The sequence below is a fragment of the Drosophila serrata genome, unplaced genomic scaffold, assembly GCF_035046125.1.
Source record: "Drosophila serrata isolate PLE 108 unplaced genomic scaffold, ASM3504612v1 contig_165, whole genome shotgun sequence".
Taxonomy (NCBI): Eukaryota; Metazoa; Arthropoda; class Insecta; order Diptera; family Drosophilidae; genus Drosophila; species Drosophila serrata.
The window spans coordinates 2,643,480-2,668,489 of record NW_028257063.1 but is presented as its reverse complement, the minus strand read 5'-3'; the positions used below and the strand labels follow the sequence as shown (position 1 = coordinate 2,668,489).

The 25,010-nt window shown below is 41.4% G+C and overlaps 2 protein-coding genes across 4 annotated transcripts in view; one reads left to right on the top strand and one right to left on the bottom strand.

Annotated features, from left to right (window-relative positions):
* Window positions 1-25,010, top strand: part of LOC110177834 (SAM50-like protein CG7639) — a 114,635-nt gene that overhangs the window by 37,642 nt on the left and 51,983 nt on the right. The gene's annotated exons all lie outside the window — the stretch shown is intronic.
* On the bottom strand, window positions 1,522-23,750 carry hbs (hibris). 2 transcript variants are annotated; one of them, XM_086827034.1, is made up of 12 exons: window positions 23,191-23,750; window positions 7,310-7,855; window positions 7,007-7,177; window positions 6,646-6,936; window positions 6,230-6,529; window positions 5,843-6,133; window positions 5,478-5,780; window positions 5,131-5,415; window positions 4,778-5,059; window positions 3,870-4,672; window positions 3,404-3,808; window positions 1,522-2,940 (listed from the first exon to the last, which is right to left on the bottom strand). In XM_086827034.1, exons 1-12 carry the CDS (start codon window positions 23,228-23,230, stop codon window positions 2,932-2,934), a joined length of 3,726 nt encoding a protein of 1,241 aa, XP_086683160.1. In that variant the 5' UTR covers window positions 23,231-23,750; the 3' UTR covers window positions 1,522-2,931. The 2 variants fall into 2 exon arrangements, with proteins under 2 accessions (XP_086683160.1, XP_086683161.1); XM_086827035.1 differs by having other exon boundaries at window positions 3,404-3,787.

Genomic DNA, 25,010 nt, shown 5'->3' with positions numbered 1-25,010 from the left:
CTGCCACAGTCGAGTGGCCATCGAGGCGTGTTTGAACCAGAAAAAGGTTAGAATTATGGTGACAGGGCGGCGGCCCAGATATGGTAATTAAAATTGCATTTATATATTGCAATTGAATTGATTATTAAAATATGTGCAGTTATGCTGCAGTAATGTCAATAATCATGTTCATGAAGTTAGCCAAACTCTAAAGCCAAAATTGCTGTTTTAATTAACAGAAATTGCATTGGGCCAACAAATAAACAAATAACTAATTTAACTGCAATAATAAGCAGTCTGGATTTTATTTAATTGCAAGTACCCGGAAGCATTATGGTAAATCAATAAAGTAAGCAAACAAATCAAAGGGCGGAAATAAAAGCCCGAAAATCGAATTCTACAAAATTGAGATTAATAATTAAAATCAAATCTCGGCCAAAACAAATAAGGCTAACTTAGATAATGCTGAATTTACATTTTAATGACCTCAAGTGGAGTTTAATTTAATGAAAAATCATTTGAGACCACCTGCCAAAGTCTCTCTCGAGGCTGTGAAAGCTGATCCGCAATCCGTTAATGTTAATGTTTATGTTTTTTTTCTGTTTTTGTTCAGAAATTAGAAATATGTATTATTAAATGATCCATTAATTAAGTCGGGCAAGCCGCCGTTGCTATTAATTAATAAAACTTCCTAGCAAAATGCCGCCACTTTGTCTGGTTGGCCCCGAAAAAGTAGAATCAATTAGGCGGCATTTAAGGTGCAAGTGGACACGCCCACCAGGAGAAGAAAGCCCCCAGGCGAAAAGAAAGAAGAATGATGTCCAAAGTCAGCCGGCTGATTGATGACACTGGACAAATTTTTAACTTTAAATAAGAAAGGAACCTAAGTTTGAGAACCCGAAATGTATATACCCTTGCCGTTTGCAATTCAATAATAGGTTTGAATTCTTTTAATAGATAAACTTTGATTTTTTAATATGACAAATCAAATTTAAAAGACTCATAACTAAGCCAAAAATGCATTACATTTAAATCGGAAAGCGTTCCCATGTAAATTTTCATATGCAATTTTTTTCGACAAATCAAAATGCAAAAATCTCATAGCTAAGCCAAAAATGCGTTTATTTCGATTCGGAGAGCGTTCCTATGTTAGTTTGAAGCAGATTAATAAATCTGCATACTCCATTTAAAAATGAATTTTTGGCCGATTTTTTTTTTTTGACCATTTTAACGATGTAACCCTTTATAAAATTTTCAAAAAACTTAAAAAATTTATTTTCTTCCAAATATGGCTAGATCGATTTTCCAGTTGATTCTGAACAAGAATATATATGATTTATAGGGTCGGAAATGATTCCTTCACTTGGTTACAAGCTTTTGACTAAAATTAAAATACCCTGAAAGGGTATAAAAATAGCATCCAAAATGCCTTTCAAAAAACAGTACCGAGCACTATTTTATAATAAGGAAAATTATAGTGATATCTGTGAAAGATTTTCCCCCGGAAAAAAATCCCCTTTAAAAAAATCAAAACACATTCAATTTAATTTGAAAAATTTGTAATTTTATTCAAATATTTTTCTTTGTTTGAATATACAAAAAGTTTGTTGTCGTTTTCTTCGTTTTTTTTTTAAGTTTATTTTCTTTTTGTTTATCTTTAATATTTTAAATATTACATTTAAATATTTACTTTAATTAATGAAATATTTTATACACGTACTTAGCTCCCCTCTTCAATTTAAATGCAAATGCTGTCAAAGTCTAATTTATAATTAACATTTTTTAATGGAATTTGTATTTATAAGAGTTCTTTAGCATAATTTTTGGCGCTCGCGCGTATATGCATAAACTTTTTTACCATGTATATAATTATTGTCATGCATGATAAAAAGATGTATCTATATATTTCGAATATTATTTGATGTTTCAAGTCTTAGGTCTAGCACAAGTCACGCTTAATAAGTAATCTGTGTTTCGATTTTGGTGATTTCTTATCGGTTTTTTTTTTGTTCGTTGAAAATCGTTTACCCTTTTCGGGCCTGCTCTCTGTGTAAATATTCATATACTATTTAAATATGTTTATGTGTGTACAGTACGTATGCTGATAAATATCGGGGTATGTCCTATAGCTTAAACTTGAACAACTGCTAATGAGAATGAGTCTTGACTCGCCAGACTCGTAATATTTATGCTAAATGCTAAAATGCGTAATTCCTACTACTTAATATCGATGGATCTTACTACAAATTAATATTTTGAGAGTTCTTTTGTTGTTCTTATTATTTCTTTTGTGGTTTTTTGTTTGTTTTTTATATATTTTTTGTGGCTTCTACAAATGCTGCTGCTGCTGCTGCTTGTGGTGTTTTGGATTATTGGGATTGCGGAGGAGGGCGGCAAGCATTTTATCGTAGAGCGTTTATTTTATTTTATTTTTTTTTGGTTGCGCACCTGCCCCGTGGGCTCCAAACCAAATAAATATCCCTTAAAACCGGGAAAGTCTCTGACGTCTGAAGTCTCCCATCTGCCGGATGATCGTTTGGTTTGTGGCCAACGTGTGGCTTGCGTGCTTCGGGCACAGGTACTTATCACAGCCTTCGAGCGCCGCATGCAAATGTCTTTTCTCAAAACACACTCAACATGGTTTCTCCATTTGCGCTCCGTAATAATCAACGTCATATAGTAATAATTACAAACGTAAAATAGAAATAAAAAATAAAGAAATTCAATATAAACCCGCAGCAGCCGAAAGAGACACGAACACCGTTCCCATCTATTGATTAAGTGTTTTGTCGTTATTCCATTTCCGCTTCTCTCCATATAAATATATATGTTTATATATATATATATATATTCTTCTGCCTGTGATTATGAATGATGTGATGTCAATCAGTCTAGCTTGAGATTCGGCTGGGTTGGGCTGTCTGTGGCTGTCATTCACGCTCAGCACGATGCTTAGTAGGTCTGCAAAGTAGAGGGGGAAAACAGGTGGAATGGCCGTTAGAAATACAGGTAAATACAGGTTGTTCTAACAAGCTGCTAATTAGTGGGGGCTTGGCAAAGTCTGACGATTGATCTGGATCATTATACAAAATTATATGCACCACCAGAGATAATAATACTAATTAATTTATGTTTTCGATCATTTCGATAAGCATATTGTATATTGAGAGCTTGCAATAAATGTTTTGACTAACAATATATGTATATGTCATGCATTAAGGTTTGAAAACATATTCCTTAATATACAAATTTATACTGCTTTACATACTAATTAAACCGTTTTTCAATAGCAAGGGTTAGTTATATGGCTTAACAGGCCATGTAATTAAAAGTAATCGGCTATGAAATTCCCTCACACTTTTCTAATCCTCAAATATCTTACTCCTAATTTGTCTATATATTAAAAAATGTTTTCTGAACTTACCACTGGGGGATAGGACATATATTTATCGCTCATATTGAAGTATGATCCATCAGCTGGCGGCGCCGGCGATGGTGACGATATGTAGCTGCCCTTGATCACCAGCGAGGAGGCAGGCGATGGTGATGGGATGTACAACCCATTAGAGATCAGCATATGATCATCCTTGGAGCGCATAGGCATGCCATCGATCATGCCGGTGGCACTGTTCCGTTGACTGTGGCGCTTGGGATTGGGCAGGGTCCGGGTAAAGTCCGGATTGCAGAGCGGATAGGGCGGGGTGCACATGGAGCTCTCCTGGTACTTGGGCGGATATGCCGTCGACTGGATAATGTCCACATTCTCCACGAGGTAGGTGGAGGCGGCTGCCTTCTTCTGAACATCCGCCTGCAAAGCAGTGATGGGCAGCTAATTAGGATTTCAGAAGGGGTTAGATCTCGTTAGTGGGATATTAGTGTAATGACCCTACCTTATAAACAGACTGATTGTCATCCTTGGAGTAGACATCATCGTTGCTGGGCTCTGCCTCACTTTGGGACTTGTTCTGTCGTCGGATGACGAACCAGGCCACCAGGGCGGCATTTAGCACCAAGAGAACCATTGCAGCCGAGGTGATTCCAATGATCATCACATTAGGCAGCTCATCCTTTTCGGTGTACTCTGCCGAATGTGGCTGGGAGCCCTTGCTCAGGGTCAGTTTGATGTCGGGCATGAACTTGCTGCCACCTGCTTCGTTGGCTGCCATCACAGAGAAGTAATAGGTGGCTCCAGGCTTTAGGCCATCCAGGGATATGTTGAGGAATCCTGGCTTGGCATCCACATACTTGTACTTCTCCTCACCATGTTGCTTTAGCCTCAGTCGGAAATAGGTCTGCATTCCACCATCGAAACCTGGAGTCCAGTTTAGTTCCACTCCCGTATCACTCACATTACCAACTCTCAGCTGGAGAGGAGTATCCGGCCGGCTGGGTTTGCTGAACTCCAGCGTAGTGCTGGCTTGTCCCAAGGCATTCCTAACCACGCACTCGTACTGTCCGTAATCATCCGCTGAGGTGTTTTCGATTAGTAAAGCTGACTCATAGTTCAGTGGATCCACTTGACGCTCCACACTCTTGAACTTGTTGCGTCGCTGCATCTTGAGATCCTTGCCATTGCGACGCCAGATGAAATTGGGCTGAGGGGCGGCCAGAGCTCGGCAGATGAGCTGAGCACGAACGCCCAGGCGAGCGGCATAGCGGGTGAAATTGGGGGAGTGATCGATTTCAGGGGCAGCTAATGGGAGAAGCAACAAGAAAGGGAATTAGGGATTAAAACACAGATATAAGGAAATGTTTATCCTAGAGGTTAGACTGTATCTAAGCTATATATTCAACTTACTTTGCACAACTAGGAGAACATTCTGAGCCGCTGGAGCTCCTCTTTGGTTGTCCACAATACAGGTGAAGTTTCCTATATCGCTGCGCTCTACGCTGGCTATTTGGAGCAAGGCAGTTCCATTCTCAAAACTGGCCATGGTGCGCGACGCCAAATCATAGCCATCCCTTGACCAGCGGACATGGGCAGCCTCCAGAGGTTGGGCCTGGATGTGGCAAGCCAAGACAGCCGGCTCACCAGCCACAAAGCTGCGACCCTCGCTCACTGCCGTAATGGTGGGTGCGTCTATAAGAGTTATAGAACAAGACCTTAGCTTTGTTTCATTTGGGGGTCACTCCACTCCACTAAATACTCACATTCCACGGCCACCTGGACCTCCAACAGAGCAGTGCCTTGGCTATTGAGAGCCTCACAGATATAGATACCCGCATCATTGCGACTGAGACGACTAATGTTGAGACGCGGTCCATCGGAGATCAATCGCTGACCGCTCAGACTATTGCTGCTAATGGGTAAACCGTCCTTGGTCCAGGTATAGCTAATGGCCATGGGATTTCCGCTGGCCAGCAGCTCCGCATGGAATGGCGCCCCCTCAACGCCCACGAAGGTTGTGGTCTGCGCTGCCTCGAACTTGGGGGGATCTGCGTATTGCATTTCATAAATTAAGATGTCTCTGAATAATTATAAATCTATATAAACTCACAGAGTATGTCCAAGCTAATGGTCTCGTGCACGCTGCGTTGCAACACTTCGTTGTGACTCTGACAGGTGTAGATAATGCCATCCAGATCTTGGGTTATATTCACATACATCTCCAGGGTGGACACTGAACCACCCCAAAGACCAGGACGATTGGCCAGGTTCAAACCCTCAACGGGAATGCCATCCTTCCACCAACTGATCTTGGCTGGAGGATTACTAGAGCTGGAATCGCACACAAGTTTGGCCCGGATGCCAGGCACCAAATTCTTGGGCACCACACTGATCTTGACCGTCTCAGGGGGGACTGATAATAGTGAAGAAAATCCTATATAGTTGGGATAACGAAGAGATATAGTCATTACTTACAGTGCACACCCAAAGTCTTGGTAGCAAACAAGGGTATATCTATGGCGGCATTCTGAACCTCACACTTGTAGATGGCATTATTGTCGGAGGCATTGAGCAGGAGGGACAGCTCGGAGGTAATCTTACTGTCCACCAGCTTGGACGGAGCATTCAGTCTCTTGTCGTTCTTGTACCACTGGAGGGTAGGAGGTGGATTGCCGCCAGCAGAGCTGCATTGCAGTTTCAATATGGAACCGGAAATGAGGATGTCGCCATCATTGTAGCCAGTTAACAGGGGTGGCGAAGGGGGATCTGTGTGGAAAATGATATAAAATTATATAATTTATATAAATTATCAAGTTTTTCTTGAGCTAAATTTATATATTTTTGTAAAAGCAAAGAACTTACACAGCACATTCACAGTGTGTGAGCCCACAACATTCTGCGTTAGCTCCGTGTTTAGGGCATGGCAAACGGCAATGAAGGTTCTGCTCTGGGAATCTATGTTCAGGCTGATATTGGAGCTGCTCACCCAGCCGCCATCGGAGCTGCTGGTGGTCTTGTAGGTGCTGTTGGCCAAAGGACGACCATTCAGGGACCAACTGATGCGGGCTGGAGGATTCGAGGGGGCAGTCACACAGCTCATTTGCACGGAATCGCCGACCTTGGCTTGGCTAGCGCCGCTTAGATAAACATCCTTGGGGGCATCTGTATAAATAAACAAGAGGATATATTTATAGGGGATTAATTTAACGTAAATTATGCTAAACAAATTCTTTGATTTTCTTAGTTTATTTACAAGTTAAGAGAGATCAGGAACTTACACAACACCGTCAGATTGAGTTCGGCTCGAAGGGGCGTGGGTGCCAGTAGATTCTTAGCCTCGCATACCAAATTGGCTCCATTGTCCTCGGCGGCAGCGGTGAACTTGTACACGTTCTCCGATAGACGTCCCGAGGTTCGTTGCGGTGAACTGACGGCCACACCATTTCGATACCAAGTCAATTGAGCCGGGGGGTTCCCGCCACGACTGCGACAGGCGATTTGCACATCCTGGCCGCGATTAAGGCTCTCACTTTGGCTATAGCCTTCGAAGAACGGTGCTCCGGGTGGATCTGCATAGGGTGGGGATTGGCGTCTATTATTAGGAATTTCTGCTCAACTCGAAAAGCCATTCCCACTTACACAGCACAGAGAGCTGCACCTGGGCACGCATGGGGACATCGGGGGGCAGGGCCTTGTGACGGGCCTCGCAGGAGAACTCCTTGTAATCGTCCTCGGAGGTGGGTTGCAGGTGCAGCGTGGAACTGGAGGTAAAACGCTTCGGGGCCGTTTGATTCACAGAGACAATGGGCGCTGCACAGAGAGAAATGGGTCAGGGAAAAGTAGCTAAAGTCCTCAAATAATTTGGAAAGTCTTTTCCATTGAAATATGTCTTTAAGAAGTATATATATTTTGTATATCAAATTGAAATTATTATCAACTTACCACTCTGTACTGGCACATCGCCCTGAAACCACACAATCTCCGCCGCCGGATTGGCATTCTCAGCGATGCAGTGCAGCGTTAGATTCTGTCGCTCCTCCACCTCCACCCGGGCATTCCTGACATAACCTTCGATGACGATGCTACTCGGTGCCGCAACGATGCTTAGCTTGGCATTTGCCCGTATGGCTGGATTCCCAGCCGCCGGACCCACCTGGCACTGATACTCTGCATCATCCTCGAGCGTGGCATTCTTGATCTGCAGATTGTATGCATTCTGCTTGGCATCCACCAGGACCGAGTAGCGTGGAAAACCGGGAATCACAGCGGAAAAACCCAATGCAAAGCCATCCTTGGTCCACTGGACCTTGCCGGCGCGCGAGGACACCTCGCAGCGGAGGAGGGTGTCGGTGCCCTCGAGTATTTGTAGATCATGGGGCGTCACCCGGAACTTTTGCACGGCGGGGGGATTGGGAGAGGTAACTGCAGGTGGAGCAGAAGTTGGAGCCGGAGCCGTAACTGCAGCCATTCCATAAGAGAAGGTCCCAGCTGCAGAGAGAGAAATGTAAGGGAATTAGTGAGATGTTTGGGAGAACTAAAACAAGTTTTTGAAAAGGTTTTTCCCCATTATTTAATGTGCTATAAGTTTGTATTATTTTTCATAAATCTATATAAAATTTCCCTTGATTTTCGGGCAGTGCAAAACAATACGAAATGAAAAGGAAATTCGCTTGGTTAATCGGCACGTTCGACATTTGCTCACGTAGTTTGCCAAGTGCACCGGCAATGGGAACAGTTCAATTGGCATCGGAATCGACATGGATGTGTCGACCTGTCAGGGACGTAGAGTGGAGGGGGGGGGGGGCTAGTGAGATATACCCCCTACGGTTGGTTACCCAGTTTTTACAGCCCACACATAAAATACACATTACTTAAGCGTAAGCCCCGACGACGTCGCTCAGTCACATCGCACTAATTTGGTACAACTTCTTTTTCTCTGTTTCCCTCGGTCGCTTCCTTCCTTCAGAGTGACTCGACTCACATGTGTCAGGCACAACTCTCAGGCTGTCATTGAGACATGGATGTATCTGTCCATTTGTCCGTGAGTCCGTGAATCGGTCTCTTTTTCTTTCTGTTGTATATGTTCTCCCCAGCTCAGTCGGCCCACACCTAGGCCTAAAGTAGGTCCACACAGAGCTCTTGCGGCTCATTAGCATTAAAATGTCTTAAAGAAACGACCAGGCCACGTTCGATACCAAATTGAGCGGCCTACTCACTAGGCTATATAGCTATATATATATGTATATCTATAGACATGTGTGTGCGACCTAATCAGCATTAGAGCAATCTACATATAGGTATATATAAAAGCATTGACACGCACACTGTGTCACCGCCTCGAGGAAAATGTTGTGTGTGGGTGCAAATTTAAAAATAAAACCAAAGAGGAGAAAGTTCCATTTTTGGTCAATTTAAGTCTGAGAAAACAAAGCTCCGTAAATCATCTCTATCCGAGGAGTTCCTATAAAGACAAACTGTCGCCTTAGCAGTGATAAATATTTCTTCCAGTCTAATGATTGGGCCATTAATCTTTTGCACAAATCTCTAATAACATTTTTTAATTCCCCCTAAAGCTAAAACCAAGTTTAATTACCAATTGATTTTTCAGCAAAGTTATAACTCACTTTAAACTGGTTGTCTGGTGCCACTGTGCCAGCCAGATAAACAATACATAAAACAAAACAAACACATTTCTGTGGTGGATTAATTGATTAGTTGTCTGGGAAGATGGTCTTGAAAGTGGGTCCAAGCGGATATGATTTGGTTAGAGCGGAAATGTGAACGACCAGCAACCAGCGACCACCCAGGGGTTAAGACTGGGCCAAGTTAGTCATTCGTTTTCGAGGGCGACTCGATTTGCATTTTCTGCTGGCCAAAGTTCAAGCAATTAAGCCAAGCGACAGTTGACCAACTCGGCAATGCCAGAACATTTCCTGCGGCAATTAACCAGCGAAAAAAAAACTGCACAACTTGACAGGTTTTTGCACTGACAATGACAACAAAAACAGTGAGCAAGAGAGATGGGGAGAGGAGCGAAAACTGAGACCCGACTTGCAACAGCATACAACTCATTTAGTGTCATTACGGGAGGAGATGGCACTGCGGCTCTATGGGTTTTATGGCCAAACAACAACAGGGGAGAGGCAGGCAGACAGGCAGACAGGAAAGCCACCCCGCTGGGTCGGGGGTAATTGTCATACACACACATATGTGTGTACTGCAGGATGGCCAACAAAGAAATCCTTGAAGTGTGACAGTAGGAAGCAAACAGCCCAAAGAAACGGCCCAAGGAACAACTAAACTAAAGAGCTGAGGTACAGAACAACTCAACAACTGAACAACTGAACAACTGAACAACTGGGGAACTGAGGAACTGAACAACTGAGTAACTCAACAACTGAACAACTGAAGAGCACAAAACACACTCCACTCGACTATGACTGGAGTAAGTGCAAAGTAAATGAAAGATGAGCCAGAGACCGGTTTAGCATTTCATTCATGGCTTCTCTCAGCCATCGCTTTTGGCCCTGGTCAAGAAGGAGCGGCAGCACCAACAGCAGCTGTAATTGTCAACTGTTCCCCACAAATTGTACGCAAACTAAACTAACTGCTTAACCGCAAAACGCACGATGACGACGACGACGACGACGATGATGATGATGATGACCATGTCGATCCAGGGGTTCTCCCTTCATCCCTCAGAGCCTAGTTCCTGCACTTGGGCCTCTTCCTGTGCCTAGGCTCAAGTTGGTTCCTGGCCACAAGTTAAGTGAGTGTGCCTGGGCCTGGCCCTGTCCTGCTTTTGGCCTCAAAAGCTTGCTAATAGTTTTTAGGCCGATAGGGAGCAGGTCCTGGCAAAAAGGAAGCTAGAGATGGGAGAGCCGTAAGCGGTGATGGTATATAAAGGATAGGGGAATGATTAAACCTTTAAATACTTCTGCTATTGATCTTTATGATACATTTTCTTGTAAACATTTTCTATTATTAAAATATTATATATTTTTAGAATTAGGGTATGCTCTTAGCTCATCTCTTTTGCTAACTCGCTGTGTTACATGTGGCAATGGCAAGCCAAGCGCAACGCCGGATGTCGCACTAATGGTCAACGCAACGCACTCGAAGGTCCCCGTTTTAGCCCAGTCTATAGCCAATCCTCCGCTATACCCTCTCTCTCCCCCTCTCTCTCTGCTGTGTATCTGTAGTATCGAACCTAGGCCTAGGACGGTCTGCTTTGTAAGTTAAACTATCTACAAGTCATTAACTCATACAAAGCCAGCAACTGTCGCTGTAGAAGAGGCCTAAGAGGCAGGCAACTCTCTTGTCCAGTATCCAGAATCCGGAGTGAAGTGAAGTGGCCTGGACCAACGCACATTGAGCCTTTTGTTTTTTCTTCTTTTTCCCTTTTCTTTTTTGCCTCCCTTTTTTTCCTGAGTGTGTTGTTGTTTTTTTTCTCCTTATCGAGACCAGTTTCCAGTTTATTCGCTCCCGCTGGTAACTCCAGCGCGTTAATGGAAAATATTGTGGCATATCACAGGAAATCCGGTGAGGTTTTTTCTCCTTCTTCTTGTTTTTGCTGTTGCTTTGGCCTTTTCCTCTTTCCTTTTGCTTTCGTTGTTGTTGTTGTTTTATGCCACACTCTCCTGCAGGACACTTAGCCGGCATCTCTCTCTCTCTATGTTACTGTGCTCGCTTTGACAAAATTAACGGGCACATAAATCTCTTGGCCGGGTTTTGCGGCTTTGCGTTATAAATTTAATTAAATTTTATTTTCTTTTTGTTTTTTTTTTGTGTCTGTTCCTGTATGTACTTTACTGCGCCTGTTAAGCAATTTTTTGTCGCTTGCTTTGCTAACTTAACAAATGTCTTTTATTATATTGATTAAAGCGGCTTTGGTGTGTCAAATTTGTTGTCAGCCATGTTAAGCGCCGGGCAAAGTGTTTCAAATTGTTTTAAATGGCAAGGGAAAGGATTTTAGGGTTTTAGGCCCATAACAATTATTTCACTCCACATGTGTGGGGGTTTCCCTAATACTGTTGGCTAAACTCGGAGATTTTCCGCTAAAACTTGAGCGGTTTTTAGCCCGAATGACATTAGGATTTTATCTGTTTTGCAGGGTGATGGGTTCTGGTGAGTTGCTTGGAAAGAGTTTCAATTAAATTGAAGTGAGTTTTGTTATTATAATAAAAGGTACTTGGGATTTTAACTTTATATTTAATCCAAGAGATCTTAAGTTTAATAATAATTTAGTTTTTCCAAGGGGTTTTTTTTTTAAGATAAAGTCCAATGATTGGGAACACTGAAAAGATGTCAACTTGGCTGTCTTTTTGCGTTCTTTTAAGTAACTTGGCATCAACTTGGCCATTGTGCTGGTACCCTACATTTCTTTGGCTTTTTGTGGCTTCCGCTTATGGCCAAGTTTATGGCTGACCCAGACCCGCATTCCCGCCACGGGAAGAGTGTCACGTCACCGTCCATTGCCAGAGTCAGAGTCAGAGCCAGACCAGGCCAGTCCAGGCGTTTAATGTTCGCCCTGGGCACGCTTAATAAATTCACAATAAAACGCATTTGAATCCCGCGAAGGGGGGATGGGGATCATGGGGGCATTAACGACCTCCAAATGTTTGTTTATTGTTGTTTCCCACACACAGATCCCCTCCCGAATGAAGCCGAAGTCCTTACGCAAATTGCCGCATTACCAAGTCTCTGTCTGAGTGTGTTTGAGCTCTGATTGAATTATAAAATTTTCAGCGACCAGGCCAGGCCAATATCAAATGCCAAGAGCCATAGCTCCCCCTCACTCGCATTTTGGAAAGCCTCTTCGACGTTAAACTAATCAACTAATTTGCTATGAACTTTGCGGTCTGCACAAATTAGAGCGTCCGAGAGAGCGCTGCCCGGGACCCACACCGATTCCATTTCGAGGCATTAACATTAATTATTTTCTGCTTCATGAGCATTTTGGATGGACCCCGAGATGTGACCCCCGATTGAGTAGAACCAGCCCCGGGACTTTCATCTTTTCGTTAATTAATACAAAAATGCGGCTGTCGGTTGTGTCAACTATTTTCCTATATATATATATATATATATATATATTTTTTTTTTGCTGTTTGCTTTTCGGGAATATTTTTGGATAAAATTGTTGCGGTGTAGCCTGGCGGAGCAACAGTAAATATTTTTCCTAGGCCAAAATTGAAAGTATTTTGTTGGTCAGTTGGTTTTTTTTTTTTTTTTGTATTTATATCAAGGCGGGAATTTGCCAGGAATTTTTGCCAAACCAAAAATCTGGGAATTTAAGTTGAGTAACTAAAAAAACAGTGAAACAGTTTAAGGCTTACAAAAACAATAAATATTAAAAATGTGAAATATAGGAAATATAGGAATTTATATAAAAAAATCTCTGTTTGAAAATGAAAAAAATTTTTCGAGAAATATACTACCATAAAAATTCATTCTTTACCAATTCCTGCATATAATAAAAGTTTTCAAAGAGAGAGAGGGAGAGGAAGATAGAGAACGGTAATAGATTTGATGATTTTACGACTATAAGCCACTCAGCGAGCAGTTTGTTTGTCCGGTTGTCAATCCATCCATCCATCCATCCACCAAACCAACCACCTACCAACCAGTTTTGTCAACTGCCACATGCGTGGGCCAGGCCAAGACTTTTTGAACACCCACAAGACAGCGTCGTCGTCGATGAAGACGAAAAAAATTGACAAATTTTATTAGTCATAAATTGAAAATCATAAAAATCATAAAACTCACTTAGAAGCACCTTGCCTCAGACCATGAAAATAAATTAATCCTAGTAAAAGAGCCTTAAAAAATATGCACACAAAAACAAAAATTATTATTTAACAGGATCGTAAAACTTGGCTGCGCTGAGAATGAGAAAAGGATGTGTTTGTCTGCGAAATGGCAAAAGTTTTTCAACCAAAAATAACCCAGGAAAATTAATTTTCCCCCAGTTCCTCTTGGCCAAGTTTTAGAGGGGAGCTGCGAGATCTCCAAGCGGCTATTTGAATAAGAAATCCAGCGGCCAAAAGGTAGTAAAAAATGGTGCGCCAATAGACTCATAAAGAAATCAAAGCCAGAAACCAGTTCAAAACCAGGCAAACTAACTAAGAAACGACGACGGACGACACACAACCTACGTGCTGTGAAAAGGTAAAAGAGCTATATAGATGTCTGTAGCTATATATAAATATATGTATGTATATATATCTATATAGAGGGAGAGGAAAAAACTACGGGCTTATGAATGGTAGCCGCCATATGAATGGACATACAAAGGCCACAAAAGACGTGGGCTTTTGCCTCAATTCGAGGCGCATATTAAACTGAATTTAAATTTAGCTGTAGAGCACCGACAGAGAGTCCAAGTCAGAGTTGGAGTTTTGCAAACCCCGAGCACGCACCTGGCTTTGACGGCTTTCCTGGCTTAAGCTTAAGTTTAATGCCAGAGAGAGAGACTGAATTGGCCAAGAGGCAGAAAAGCGATCGACGGCTTGCACTTGTCGTTCGGCTCAAATGCCAAGACAACGGCGGCTTTGATTGCACTTCTTGGCCATTTTCATGGATACCCCTCCAATACAACCCCCTCTCCCCTCTCCGATATCGGTCTGAGTATGTGGCAGCTGCATAATTATAATGTCTGGGCCCCGAGCGGTACATTGGCTTGTCGCAACTGTCCGGGGCCTGTCTCGCCAAAAGGTCAAACAACATATTTTTGCCGTTTTTATTGGAACACTCTGAACTTTATTCGCGAGACGAAATTAGTTTAGTACATTTTGTCGTGTCTTTCGGATTCATTAAATCACCAAAATACAAAATATATTTATGTGTTCATTAAAAATTCAATGGCTATGAAAACGTATAAAGCAATTCATAACTATGCAAATGCGATCTTAAAATTAGCAAATTTTATTTGAATTTCAGACTTCAATACTATGTATTTCCTTCATTCAAAAAATGTATATAATAAATATTTGTTTTTACTGGCACCCGCACTAGGTTTTTTCATTTTCGTTTTACGTTTCATTTTATTTATGTATGCAACTCAAAAAAACACAGTGTTTTGTCTGTTTGTTTTTATAAAAACTTAATGGTCTACTGATTGTGGGCATTAACCCATATACATTTGTCTACATATATATATATATATATATGTGTATATATATTTATTTTTTCAAGGATGCGTTCATTAACTTTACGAGATTTATGTAGGCGGCGTGTGAACAACAGATGCGGGCCAACCTCAAACAAAGCCACATGCAATTGTCAGCGATTCCCTCGAATCAAACCCAAAATTTTAATGTTGGGGACATTAAAGCCTCGTTTTTTTATTTTGCACTTTTGACTCTAAATTGAGGGTTTGATTTTAACCCAAAAGATACAAAACAAAGTCACCCAAGAGCCAGAAATTCAAGTTATCTAGCGGCGGTTGTTCCGAGCATAACTCTCTGCTCTCTCAAAACTTTGATAATCAAGATACCGCTGCTGCAGTGAAACAAGAGACTATAGTAGACTATGGCCAGATTAATGGCTCCGAGCTGATTAGTTTGAGGCCAAGACAAAAGGCCAACTCCAAAGCGGTAATTAAGCAGAGACAACGCAACGTGATGCTTTGTGTGTGGAGCCTCCAGTTTAGTCAGAACATGTAAATTATAGATAAGCCGGAGGAGCATGGAGTTTACCCAGCTCCCATGATCTACATGCCCAGCAACCAAAATGTTCATTTGTCAAAATTAACACCGCCGTGAATGTCGAAACAAATCGAATCACAAAGGCCGCTGGCTATATGTTACATAGCGAGTTCTTCTACGAATTGGGACAAATTGATTACCAAAGGTAAACTTACCTATGAAAGGGAATGCCTCCAAGTTTAGAGAAACTGGGGTTGTAAAGGAAGATGATGTATTTTGTAGGGGATTTAAAGGATATAGGTTTCTGGATACTTATGCTTCAAAACTTGTTTCTATCTTTCTTTCCATCAAAAACTGTATGTATCTTATAGGGTATCTCATAATCGTGACACATTACCCCCAATTCTAGGCCCCTCTCTTATTTATTTTTCCCATGTTATCTGCCCAAAAACATCAGTTTCCGAAAATAACCTCTTCCTATCCCTATTTCTACCAATTTTTTGGCATTCTCACACCCTCATCAGTCATACGAGCGCCTTCCCTCGGTTATTGTCATTCTATTAACTCCCGGAGCTGTCCCTGTATTTAGACCATCAATCATTTGATTTTTGGTCAGTGCATGAAAAGTTCGTTAGCGAAAAATTAACTTTACATTCTTGGCAGCCAGCACTACATGAAAATTGAAAAAACAGCAAAGCTAAAGCAAAATACTCGTAATTTTCACATTGTCGCGGCTTGGCGTCTGGTTATTAATTCAATTTTCACAAGTATATGTCTGTTTTTTTGGGCCAAAAGTTACCGTAGACTCTTGTGGGTTTTCGACCACGTCCCTGGCAGTTTAATTGAGGCAAGAAAAACAACAAAACAAAAAAGATACAAGCAACTGACGCTGCTCGAAATATATATAAAAGACATACAAAAACCGGCTTAGGCGCGTCTTATAAGTGTATGTGAGTGTATCGGTGTTGGCCATCCATCATTATGAAGTGTTTGCTAGTGTGGGTAAGTGGTGCACCTGCTCGCATTTCGATGGCTTTTCCACCGAGCAGGGAGGGGAACCCCAGTCCGGTTTTTTGGGTCCTCCTTCATTGATACTTTCGAGTGCAACTTTCGCATGCGCAAAACTGACCGGACAACATATGTGCTGGTGCTGGTACTGCTGCATCTGGCCAGTTGGGATCCTAACTTGGTCCGATCTCAAGTCCCAACCCCATCATCGAGAGAGCTCCCAGCTCCCATCTTCCAGCTCCCAGCTCCCAGCTGCTGCTGCTTTTGCTTCTGCTTCTGTTTTTGCCGTGATTCTGGCTTCATGGCCTTTTTTCCAGATGGGCATAAAACTTGGTAAACTCAGTATACTTATATATATATATTTTTTTTTTTTTGTGCGCCCAGCGTAAGTTAATATGACTTGTAGCACGATGATTGCTTCCTGTGCCACAGAGAGCGAGAGAAAGAGGGCTCTGGCTTGAAAAACCCGCTGACAGGCCTCAGCTCATCAGCTTGGCTTTTGCTGCCTTTTTTTTATGAATGAAAAATCGGTGCTGGAGCTGCTGCGGCAGCTTGCCTGCCGTCTCTGTCTGCCAGCGGAAGTTATAAATTAATTGAGTAAATATCGATTCGCAAACAGACTCGTTCGCACACATGTCTAGGGCTCCTCCATTCAGCTAGAGCTCTGGATCCGTACACTCTGCCTTGTTAATTGGCAGCATAGAGCATTCAACTCCAGCTATTTGCATAGTCAAATTGGCCAAAGGGACGTGGTGGTGGTGGTGGTGGTTGTGCCAACTCTGGGGACATGGCAAATCAAGTTAGGGAGCTGTTTAGCAAAGCGGGAGTAGCGAGATTAATGACCATAGAAATCGCATATTCAATTGCTCATCGAGTATGCTCTCCTTCGGCTTTGATAATTTATTGAGAGCGCTTCAAATGGACTTTTTTATGCCCCAGAGTGAGTGAGATTCGTGCCATTCATGGCGTTGAACGTTTTACGGCACACAACTTGGCCTAAACTTGGGCTAAACTTTATTAATTACCAAGCGGCAGTCTTATTTGCCAATTATTTACTCGTCGTCATAAATCGCTACTACGTCTTTGGTGTTGTTTTTAACGACGAATCGAGAATTTATTACTCAACTGAAGTAGGTTCTTATTTGCCATATTTTATGAATAGCTAGTGAAGCACTTTTCTTGCTAATCTAGTTAAATAGTTATCTAAAGATAAATTAAGTGGATCTTAAAGATATTCAAGTGGGAAAGTACTTCAAACCTTATTTGTTTAAGTTTTTTGTATAAACTTCTTTCCAGTTAAGATCTAGATCTCTTGACGAACTAGCTCTCATTAGCATGTTCAGTACTTTAACCTGTTATTCTTATTTTTGCCGCCTTTTTTTTTAAGCTTCGCACGTTACACATCTTTAACCCAATATTTTTTAACTTTGCCCCAACGGCGACTGTATCTGTATCTGTATCTTTTTCTGAGATCTGAGAGAGCGGTGTCATGCATAATTGCATATATCAGATGCAAACACCTAACTGTACATAGCATATAGTATGTATATAGCTCGGTAGGTATATATCTTTTGTTTGTATATTTGTTTGCTCGTTAACGTCGCGTCATAAGGAGCGACAACAATTGCTGTTGGTGTTACTGCTGGTGCTGCTGCAGTTGCAACTTGTTTGCCGTTGACGCCACCTAACTGTCAACTTTCTTTTTTCATTTTTGCACCCCAGCTCTCGGCTCTCGTATAATTACACCGACCTCTCGGCGGCTCGGCTCTCCATCCAGGTCTTACTTGCATGCAATTAGCATAAAAAATATCAACAGAGTTTGCATTTATATAACGCTACAAATTATGCATCATTGGAGCTGCCACCGCAGCAGCAGCAGCAACACCACCAGCAGCGGCAGCAAACTGCAATGACGTTGAATAATGACCGAAAATGCAATGGCAAGTCAACAGTTTGCCAGCGGAAAACAGAAAACAGCCAGCAGGCGCAGACACCGCAAACTCGGCTCGAGCTTTTGGCCATAAGACGTGGCCAGAGGGAGGAGTATCATGGGGGAGTATCAGCTTGTACCCAGACATCGTCGTGGTAGGTGCCACTGACACCTTACGCACACCCACTGCCAAACGTGCTGCAATTCCGGGGGAGCGGACTCGACAGGGCGAGAGTACCCACCCGCCAAGTACGATGAGCTCGTGCTGGCAATGTGATATGCTGAATTGCAGATGAAAAAAGACCACAAGAGTACACAGGGGGAAAATACTATAGATATCCACAAGATAGGGGAATTTATCTACAATATTAAGGTTGTTTTACCAGTTTAAAAAACGTATATCATAGCCAAAAATGCCTTAATTTCAATTTGGAAAGCTTTCCTATGCTAGTTTTTATCAGGTTAATAAAACTGCATACTCAGTTAAGAAACTAAAAAAATTCAACATTTTCCCCATTTTAACGATGTAACCCCTTATAAAATTTCGAAATTTTTGCAAAAAATAGATTTTAGCCGAAGATAGCCAGATCGATTCGGCTGTTGATGCTGATCAAGAATATATATGATTTATAGGGTCGGAAATGATTCCTTCACTGCGTAACAAGCTTCTGACTAAAATTATAATACTCTGTATAATAAGTATAAATTATTTTCCAACCAAAATAAAAACAAATTCCTATATCCCAAAATGATTGGTCTTAAAATCCGAATTAGCCCTGATAAGCAACGATTATGATTCGACATAAACATAAAGTACAACAATATCAATTTCATGAGCCTCCGGCTTCTAGATAGCTCAAGGATGGAGTGTGTGTGTGCTTTGAGAGGGTGTAGGATTTAGGGATAAAGTGGGGGAACCCCCTTTGAGGATTGCTCTGTCTGTATATATATATATATACTTTATATATATATATGTCCACGCATGAATAGACAGCAGTCGAGCTTTGAAAGCGCATTCGCATTCACACTCCTCACATGCTGGAAATCGCATTCTCCAGCTCGGAGTTTTCACTCACTTGACGTGCAAAGTACTGCAAAAAAAAAAGCAGCAGCAGCAGCAGCAATACAGCATCAACAGCATAAAACAGAATATGTTTGTAAAAAAACAAGAAAACAAAAAACAAACCTACACAAACAAAATGAAAGCGCAATGGTAAAAAAAAGCATGGGGAGGAGCACTACTACAAAAAATTGGTTCAATTTAGCACAAAGACAACACGGCGGAGTGTGGAATCTGTTGGATATATAGATATATAGTAGATGGGCACACCAGTACACCTCATCACTGGAGGGGCCTATTGAAGTCCCGGGTTTTCCCGCTCCCTCCAGTTGGGGAAAGCAAACAACGACAACTCGTTAGCACAAATTTTCAGAGACAGAGAGAGAACAAATTTTTGCGGGGAGTGTCGACGCCTTTTAAATGGGCAGCTTTTTAGCTTCATTTTTTGCTGTTTGGAAATTCTACTTTGGTTTTCATTTTTTTTTTTTCGGTTACAATGGGTTCTCAGGCAACGGCGAAACAGGAAAAGTCACTCCACTTTGCTCTGACTTTTTGGCAAATTTTCATAAACTGTTATTTATTTTAACTGCACACACAAAAGAAAATTCGCTGGCAACGAGCATAAAGAAAATAAGAAGTTGCTATAGCTGCTTTTTCGTTGCTCATTTTCGGTTTTCGCTGGGCGGAAGTGAATTTGCGAAAAAATAATAAGGAACATGTTTTGCGCTTTTGACCAAAAACCAGAAAGGAAAAAAAATACAGCCAGTTCAAATAGAAATGTTTACACCAAGCTCAAGTATAAACACTGCTTCAGGAGGATCCAGCCAGGGGATAATGGGGTTGAGGAATGAAGATGGGAAATGTGCATAAGCCAACATATACATTTTTATTTTTTTATATTTACATAAAAACAAATGACCAGCATTTTGTGCTTCGGGGTCGCAACTTTGTGATCAAGCCCCAGAGCCCAGGTCCCAGGCAATGCAACTGGAGGGTTGTAATTATGCGGCACTCTTTCCATTTGCCGAGATGCAGATGCAACCTGATGGATATATGTTGTGTACTTTATATATATGTACATATGTATGTGTATGTGTATGTGCTTGCATCCCGGCAAAGGAATTTTTACTGGGCTTGGGAAAAACTTGCCCCGCCGACATGAGGTGGCAAAAATGCATTCCTTTTTTATGGGTACTTGGGTGAGTTTATGAGATGATTAGATGGGGACTGGAATAAACTAAGTCAAGGGAGAAGTCTATAGCAGGCACTTGGGACAATTAGCAAGCTAAAAAAATGTGTTATTTCTATATTAAATTTGATATTTTTAAACTAGTTTTACATTATTTTAATAACTTGTCAGGAGATGTCAGGTTTAAGACTGCTTTGAGGCATGTACCTTAACTAGACTATACAAAAATATATACATTTTAAAGTCTTAAAAAGTTATATTCTATAGTAAAAGTTTAATAAGAATTCAGCATATATATTTTCTTTTGGCTCTGTGAAAACATCTTGAAAGCTTGCAAGTGAATTATCCTGTTTTTCCTTTATACCAACAACAAAAATATTACATTTTCTGGGCCCCATCAAAAAAACTGTGAAAAGGATGCAAAGGAAAAGCTAAAGCTAAAGCTGAAGCCTCTCTCTCCCGTAATGAGGTGGGCACTTGGGCTTGAGGATGGCTTTGGACCCTGTCCAACTGGAGCACATGCATCACATCGGCTTCGGTTCTGGCTCTGGCTGCGGCTCTGGCTCTATTCTCCGAGTCAAACGCGGTCAGTTAGCCGTGTTGAAGAGCTGCTGCCATATGGAGGCTAGTACCAACATCATTTGCTCTTTATGGCTCAAAGCTCTCATACGCAACCCCGGCCCAGCTTAGCCCCATAACCCGTTCGTCATATAATTCGCACTCATTTTTTTTAACTTAACTCCTTCTGCCAGTTTTTTCTGCCGCTTTTAATCAGAGCAAGTGGCTTACTAACGTGTGTAGTACTGGTCGTAGTAGTTGGTAGTAGTTGGGCAACCGATTAGCTCGGGCTTATGCCGCTAGTTCATTGCACTGCAAAGGATTTATGCTAAGCACACAAACACACACACACACACAGAGACACGCCTATTTTAGACCAAGCATTAAGCCAAATCGGGTTTTAAGTCCACTCTCTGCTGGCCGAGGTTTTAGCCAGCTCTAATTCAATTTGCCTACGTAAATCGTCAACGGATTATAAAGCAGCCGAGGAGCAGCCGTCATACATATGGATAGATGTCTGTAGTGTATGGCTCCATGTGGGCTAAAAGAGATTTTTGCCGAGTTCCCACCGCTTAACCACATCCTCAATTTTCTAGTTTGTGCCAAAAACCAGACTCCAAAAGAGTGTATAAACTAATTTTGTATAGGTAGAGATGAGTGTAGAGATGAATGAACATTTTCAGAGTGTGCCCCGAATGCCGTGTGTATGCCGTGTGCCGCCAGGCAGGTGTATTTTTTGTACTTGAGTTTTTTAGCAGCTTGCTCCCTTTTTGGCCAGCGGTTTCTTGGCGGTTTTTGCCCTTTTGCAGCTTGGCTTATATTAATTTTCGACGCGTGCAAACTACATACACAGGCAAAGAGCCATTTGTATCTGGTAGATTCATATAATGAGGGACAGGCAGCCAGACAGGCAAAGGCAGGTGGTAATGCCGCAAAGAAGTCTGGAAATTATATTGCTAACCTATCAGGAACCTCATTTGCTTCCTTGTTTTCTTCTTTTTTTTTTTTGTGGTGCTGCTTCTGTTCTGGGAATATACACATCGTTTTGAATACTAAACGAGGATAAATTCCATGAATTATAACCATTTATAACTCCATAAATAGTCAAGCCTCAAGCTTAGTTCATTGAACACAGTAAAAATATTAAATATAATTATTAGACACTTATGAACAAATTTCCAGACACTTATAAACCATTTCCCAACGATTTTCTGTATTTATTTTCCCCCCGATTCAAGCGCCGCTCTGTCTTCTCCTCTTACTACCATATTTTCACATGGTGTTAATCAAATATTTTCAATGCCCACTAATAAATTCGTCATGAGGCATTAGGAAGGCCAAAACGTAGAAAATAAGAAGATCATGAACCAAATACCTATAGACAATGATGATGGAATCGAATCCGATTTTGAATGCAACATCAACTTTTAACACTCGGCAATTAGCACTCACGAATTTAAAAGGGAACAGAGCCACAAACAAATTTTAAATGCAAATAGTTTTCAATTAACAGATGAACAAATACCCTGCACCGACAATAAAATAAAAACTCCAACTATTCGAGAGACAAAAGCGGAAAACTTTGTGCAGCATTAAAAACATAAAAAAAAAGAATAATTAAAAAGTACGCACACGGCAACACAATGTTTGTCAGTTAAAGTGATGGCAGTGCCCCCCAAATCGGTTTCAGTAACCACCCATCTTTTGGCCCCTCCTGATGGCAAAAATTAAATTATGTGTGCCACAAAGTTCGCCTGAATTATGTCGCATAAATCAAATAAACAGCAGCCGAAGCAGCCAGGGAAAAAATTATACATACATATATATAAAAGTTGAGGCTGGCAGAAATTGTTGAGGAAAATAACTGAAACTGTGAAAAAATTTATACGAAAAACTTTTGCATGTGTAAAGGCAGGAGGGAGGAGGTGGAAGCTGTAAGGGGTGGAATGGATGTGCCCGTGTCCCTCCTCTTTCCCCTCTTGGAGCAACACTTGGCTGTGGCAAGAAAATGATTCTCTACATCTATTTGCTGTGGAGGGGCAAAAACCGCAACAGCAGCAGCAACAGCGACTCCGAAAAAAACAAGTGTTTAAATGTCAACAGCAAACAAACTAAAAAATGGCAAAAACGACAACAAAAAAAAAAAAAAAAAAAATAGAGACAGACAAAGGACGGTCTGCGCTGAGACATGGAAAACCCGAAGACCGAATCCCCAGATCCACTAAGCCACTGAGCCAGCGTTCATATGGAGAGATACAAACTGCCACCGGAGTGTGTCTGGGACTCATCTTCTTTTTTAGCTGGGCCAAAATGTCATGAACTTTTGCCGCAGACATTTTCGCAAGCGGTCAGAAGCATCGGCTCTCGCATCTATGAGATACATTCGGCGTGTACATATATATATTTTTCAAATTTTTACCAATAACTTACCCAAGAGGAGAGCAAATGTCAGCGATATCCAAAACTGCATCTTGTGGCTTGTTGCTCGCTCGATTGTTGTAATTTGCTGAACGGTGTACGATGGCGACACACTCACTCACTCATTCACTCACTACTCACTTTAACTTGTTCACAGTTGCAATAGGCAGCGGCAGTAGATACGTGTTTATGTTTTGTATCTTTGTATCTTGTATTTGGTGGGTTAATTACAACGAGCCTCCAGGGCCAGTTCTAGGCTGGGCGGCACTTGGCAATGCATTTTATTACACATTTTCGCGACGAGACACTTGAAACTCAAAAACCAGGCACAAATCTTGTCAAAATCTTGGATATATATTAGTATATATTCCTTGGATACTTTTTTGTTGTTTTACATGATTTCCTTGGATTTGTTTGTTGTGGATTATTTTCTCGGCGCAATAACTTCGAACGCTGAACTTGAAACGCTGAGCGACGCAGACACTTGTCCAACATAAACCACGCGCAGACCGAATAAGACTAAACGCAAAGTATCTGCATCTTGTATCTTGAAGCGCGGCTCACGGTTGTTTGAGGCGAACTCAAACCTAGGCTGGTAACCGGAAACTTGCGGCTAGAGTGGCATGCAACCAGGTTTGAAGGCACCTTATACAGGGCGACTTCATCGTAGAGGGTTTGAATCACAGCTATGTGTGGTCTTATATTAATTTAAACTAACTTATACACTAAGTATACTCTTGATTCTTATATTATATATTTTATCAACAATAAAGCTTGTTGAAATAGATTATATTGTATGGAAATTTAATGAATGTTTTTATACACATTTCCCAGCTCTTGTTTGCTGATTTTTCCTCTTTTATATTTCTATGTATATATAGTTCTGCGTATCTAAAACCATTTTGATTGCTGCAGTCCGCGCGCACTCGTATCCTTTTAGAACACAGCCTCTTCGTGTTTCGTTTGAAGCTCTCGTTTGCCTTCGTGCGGAAACTCTCACAGCATCCTTCGATTCGGCGCTTTGAGGTTTGCAACTCTGCTACTTGTGCAGAAGCACTCTTATATGCCACTTATACGAGGCTCTTTTCCATAGCTGAATAAGTTTTCGAAGAGTATGGGTAGTAGGGCAGAGTCGAATACTGTATAAGAGGTGTATAAGATGGACTACGAAGAGCAAATATAAGATTTGTATAAGCTGCTCTTATAAACTCCTCGTAAAAGCAGCAAGTATAAGTTGCTCTTATAAATTTCGCGTAGAAGTTGCCAGTATACGCTGCTTGTATTAGCTGCCCGTATAAGAGGCCTTATTTAAGAGTCTTCCTTACACAAAAGCAAACTTTTTCGAAGTGTTTTGTTGTTGTCTCGAGTGTTAGGCTTTTGGTTATGAAAGTAAAAGTATTTGCCAAGCCCCCCTCTGTGGGTGTGAGCCGAAAAACTTCATCGAGCAAGGGGCCAAGGCATACGGAAAACCAACAAGGAACAAGAACACAACAAAAAAGAAACAGATCCTAGAAGTTTTCGACTTAAGTGAAAGTGCCAGAGCAATGAGATGAATTAGAAAAACTTTTTATATATATATTTGAGTAATAGGAAATGAATTGACCGAGATTCGGGATTACGTATCAAAAGTTATTGGACATCAGAAGCACATTTAAACAACTCATAATCTCACATCAGGAAGGTCCTTAAATAGGGGTGATTTCTTCATATTAAAAAATACCACTTGCAACGAACCTTTAATCACTCAATGTCTGAAGTTCAGTAATATTTAATTCGATTTATTTTTTGTTAATTTTTTTTCATTTGACTTGAACCATTCTCGTTAACAGCTC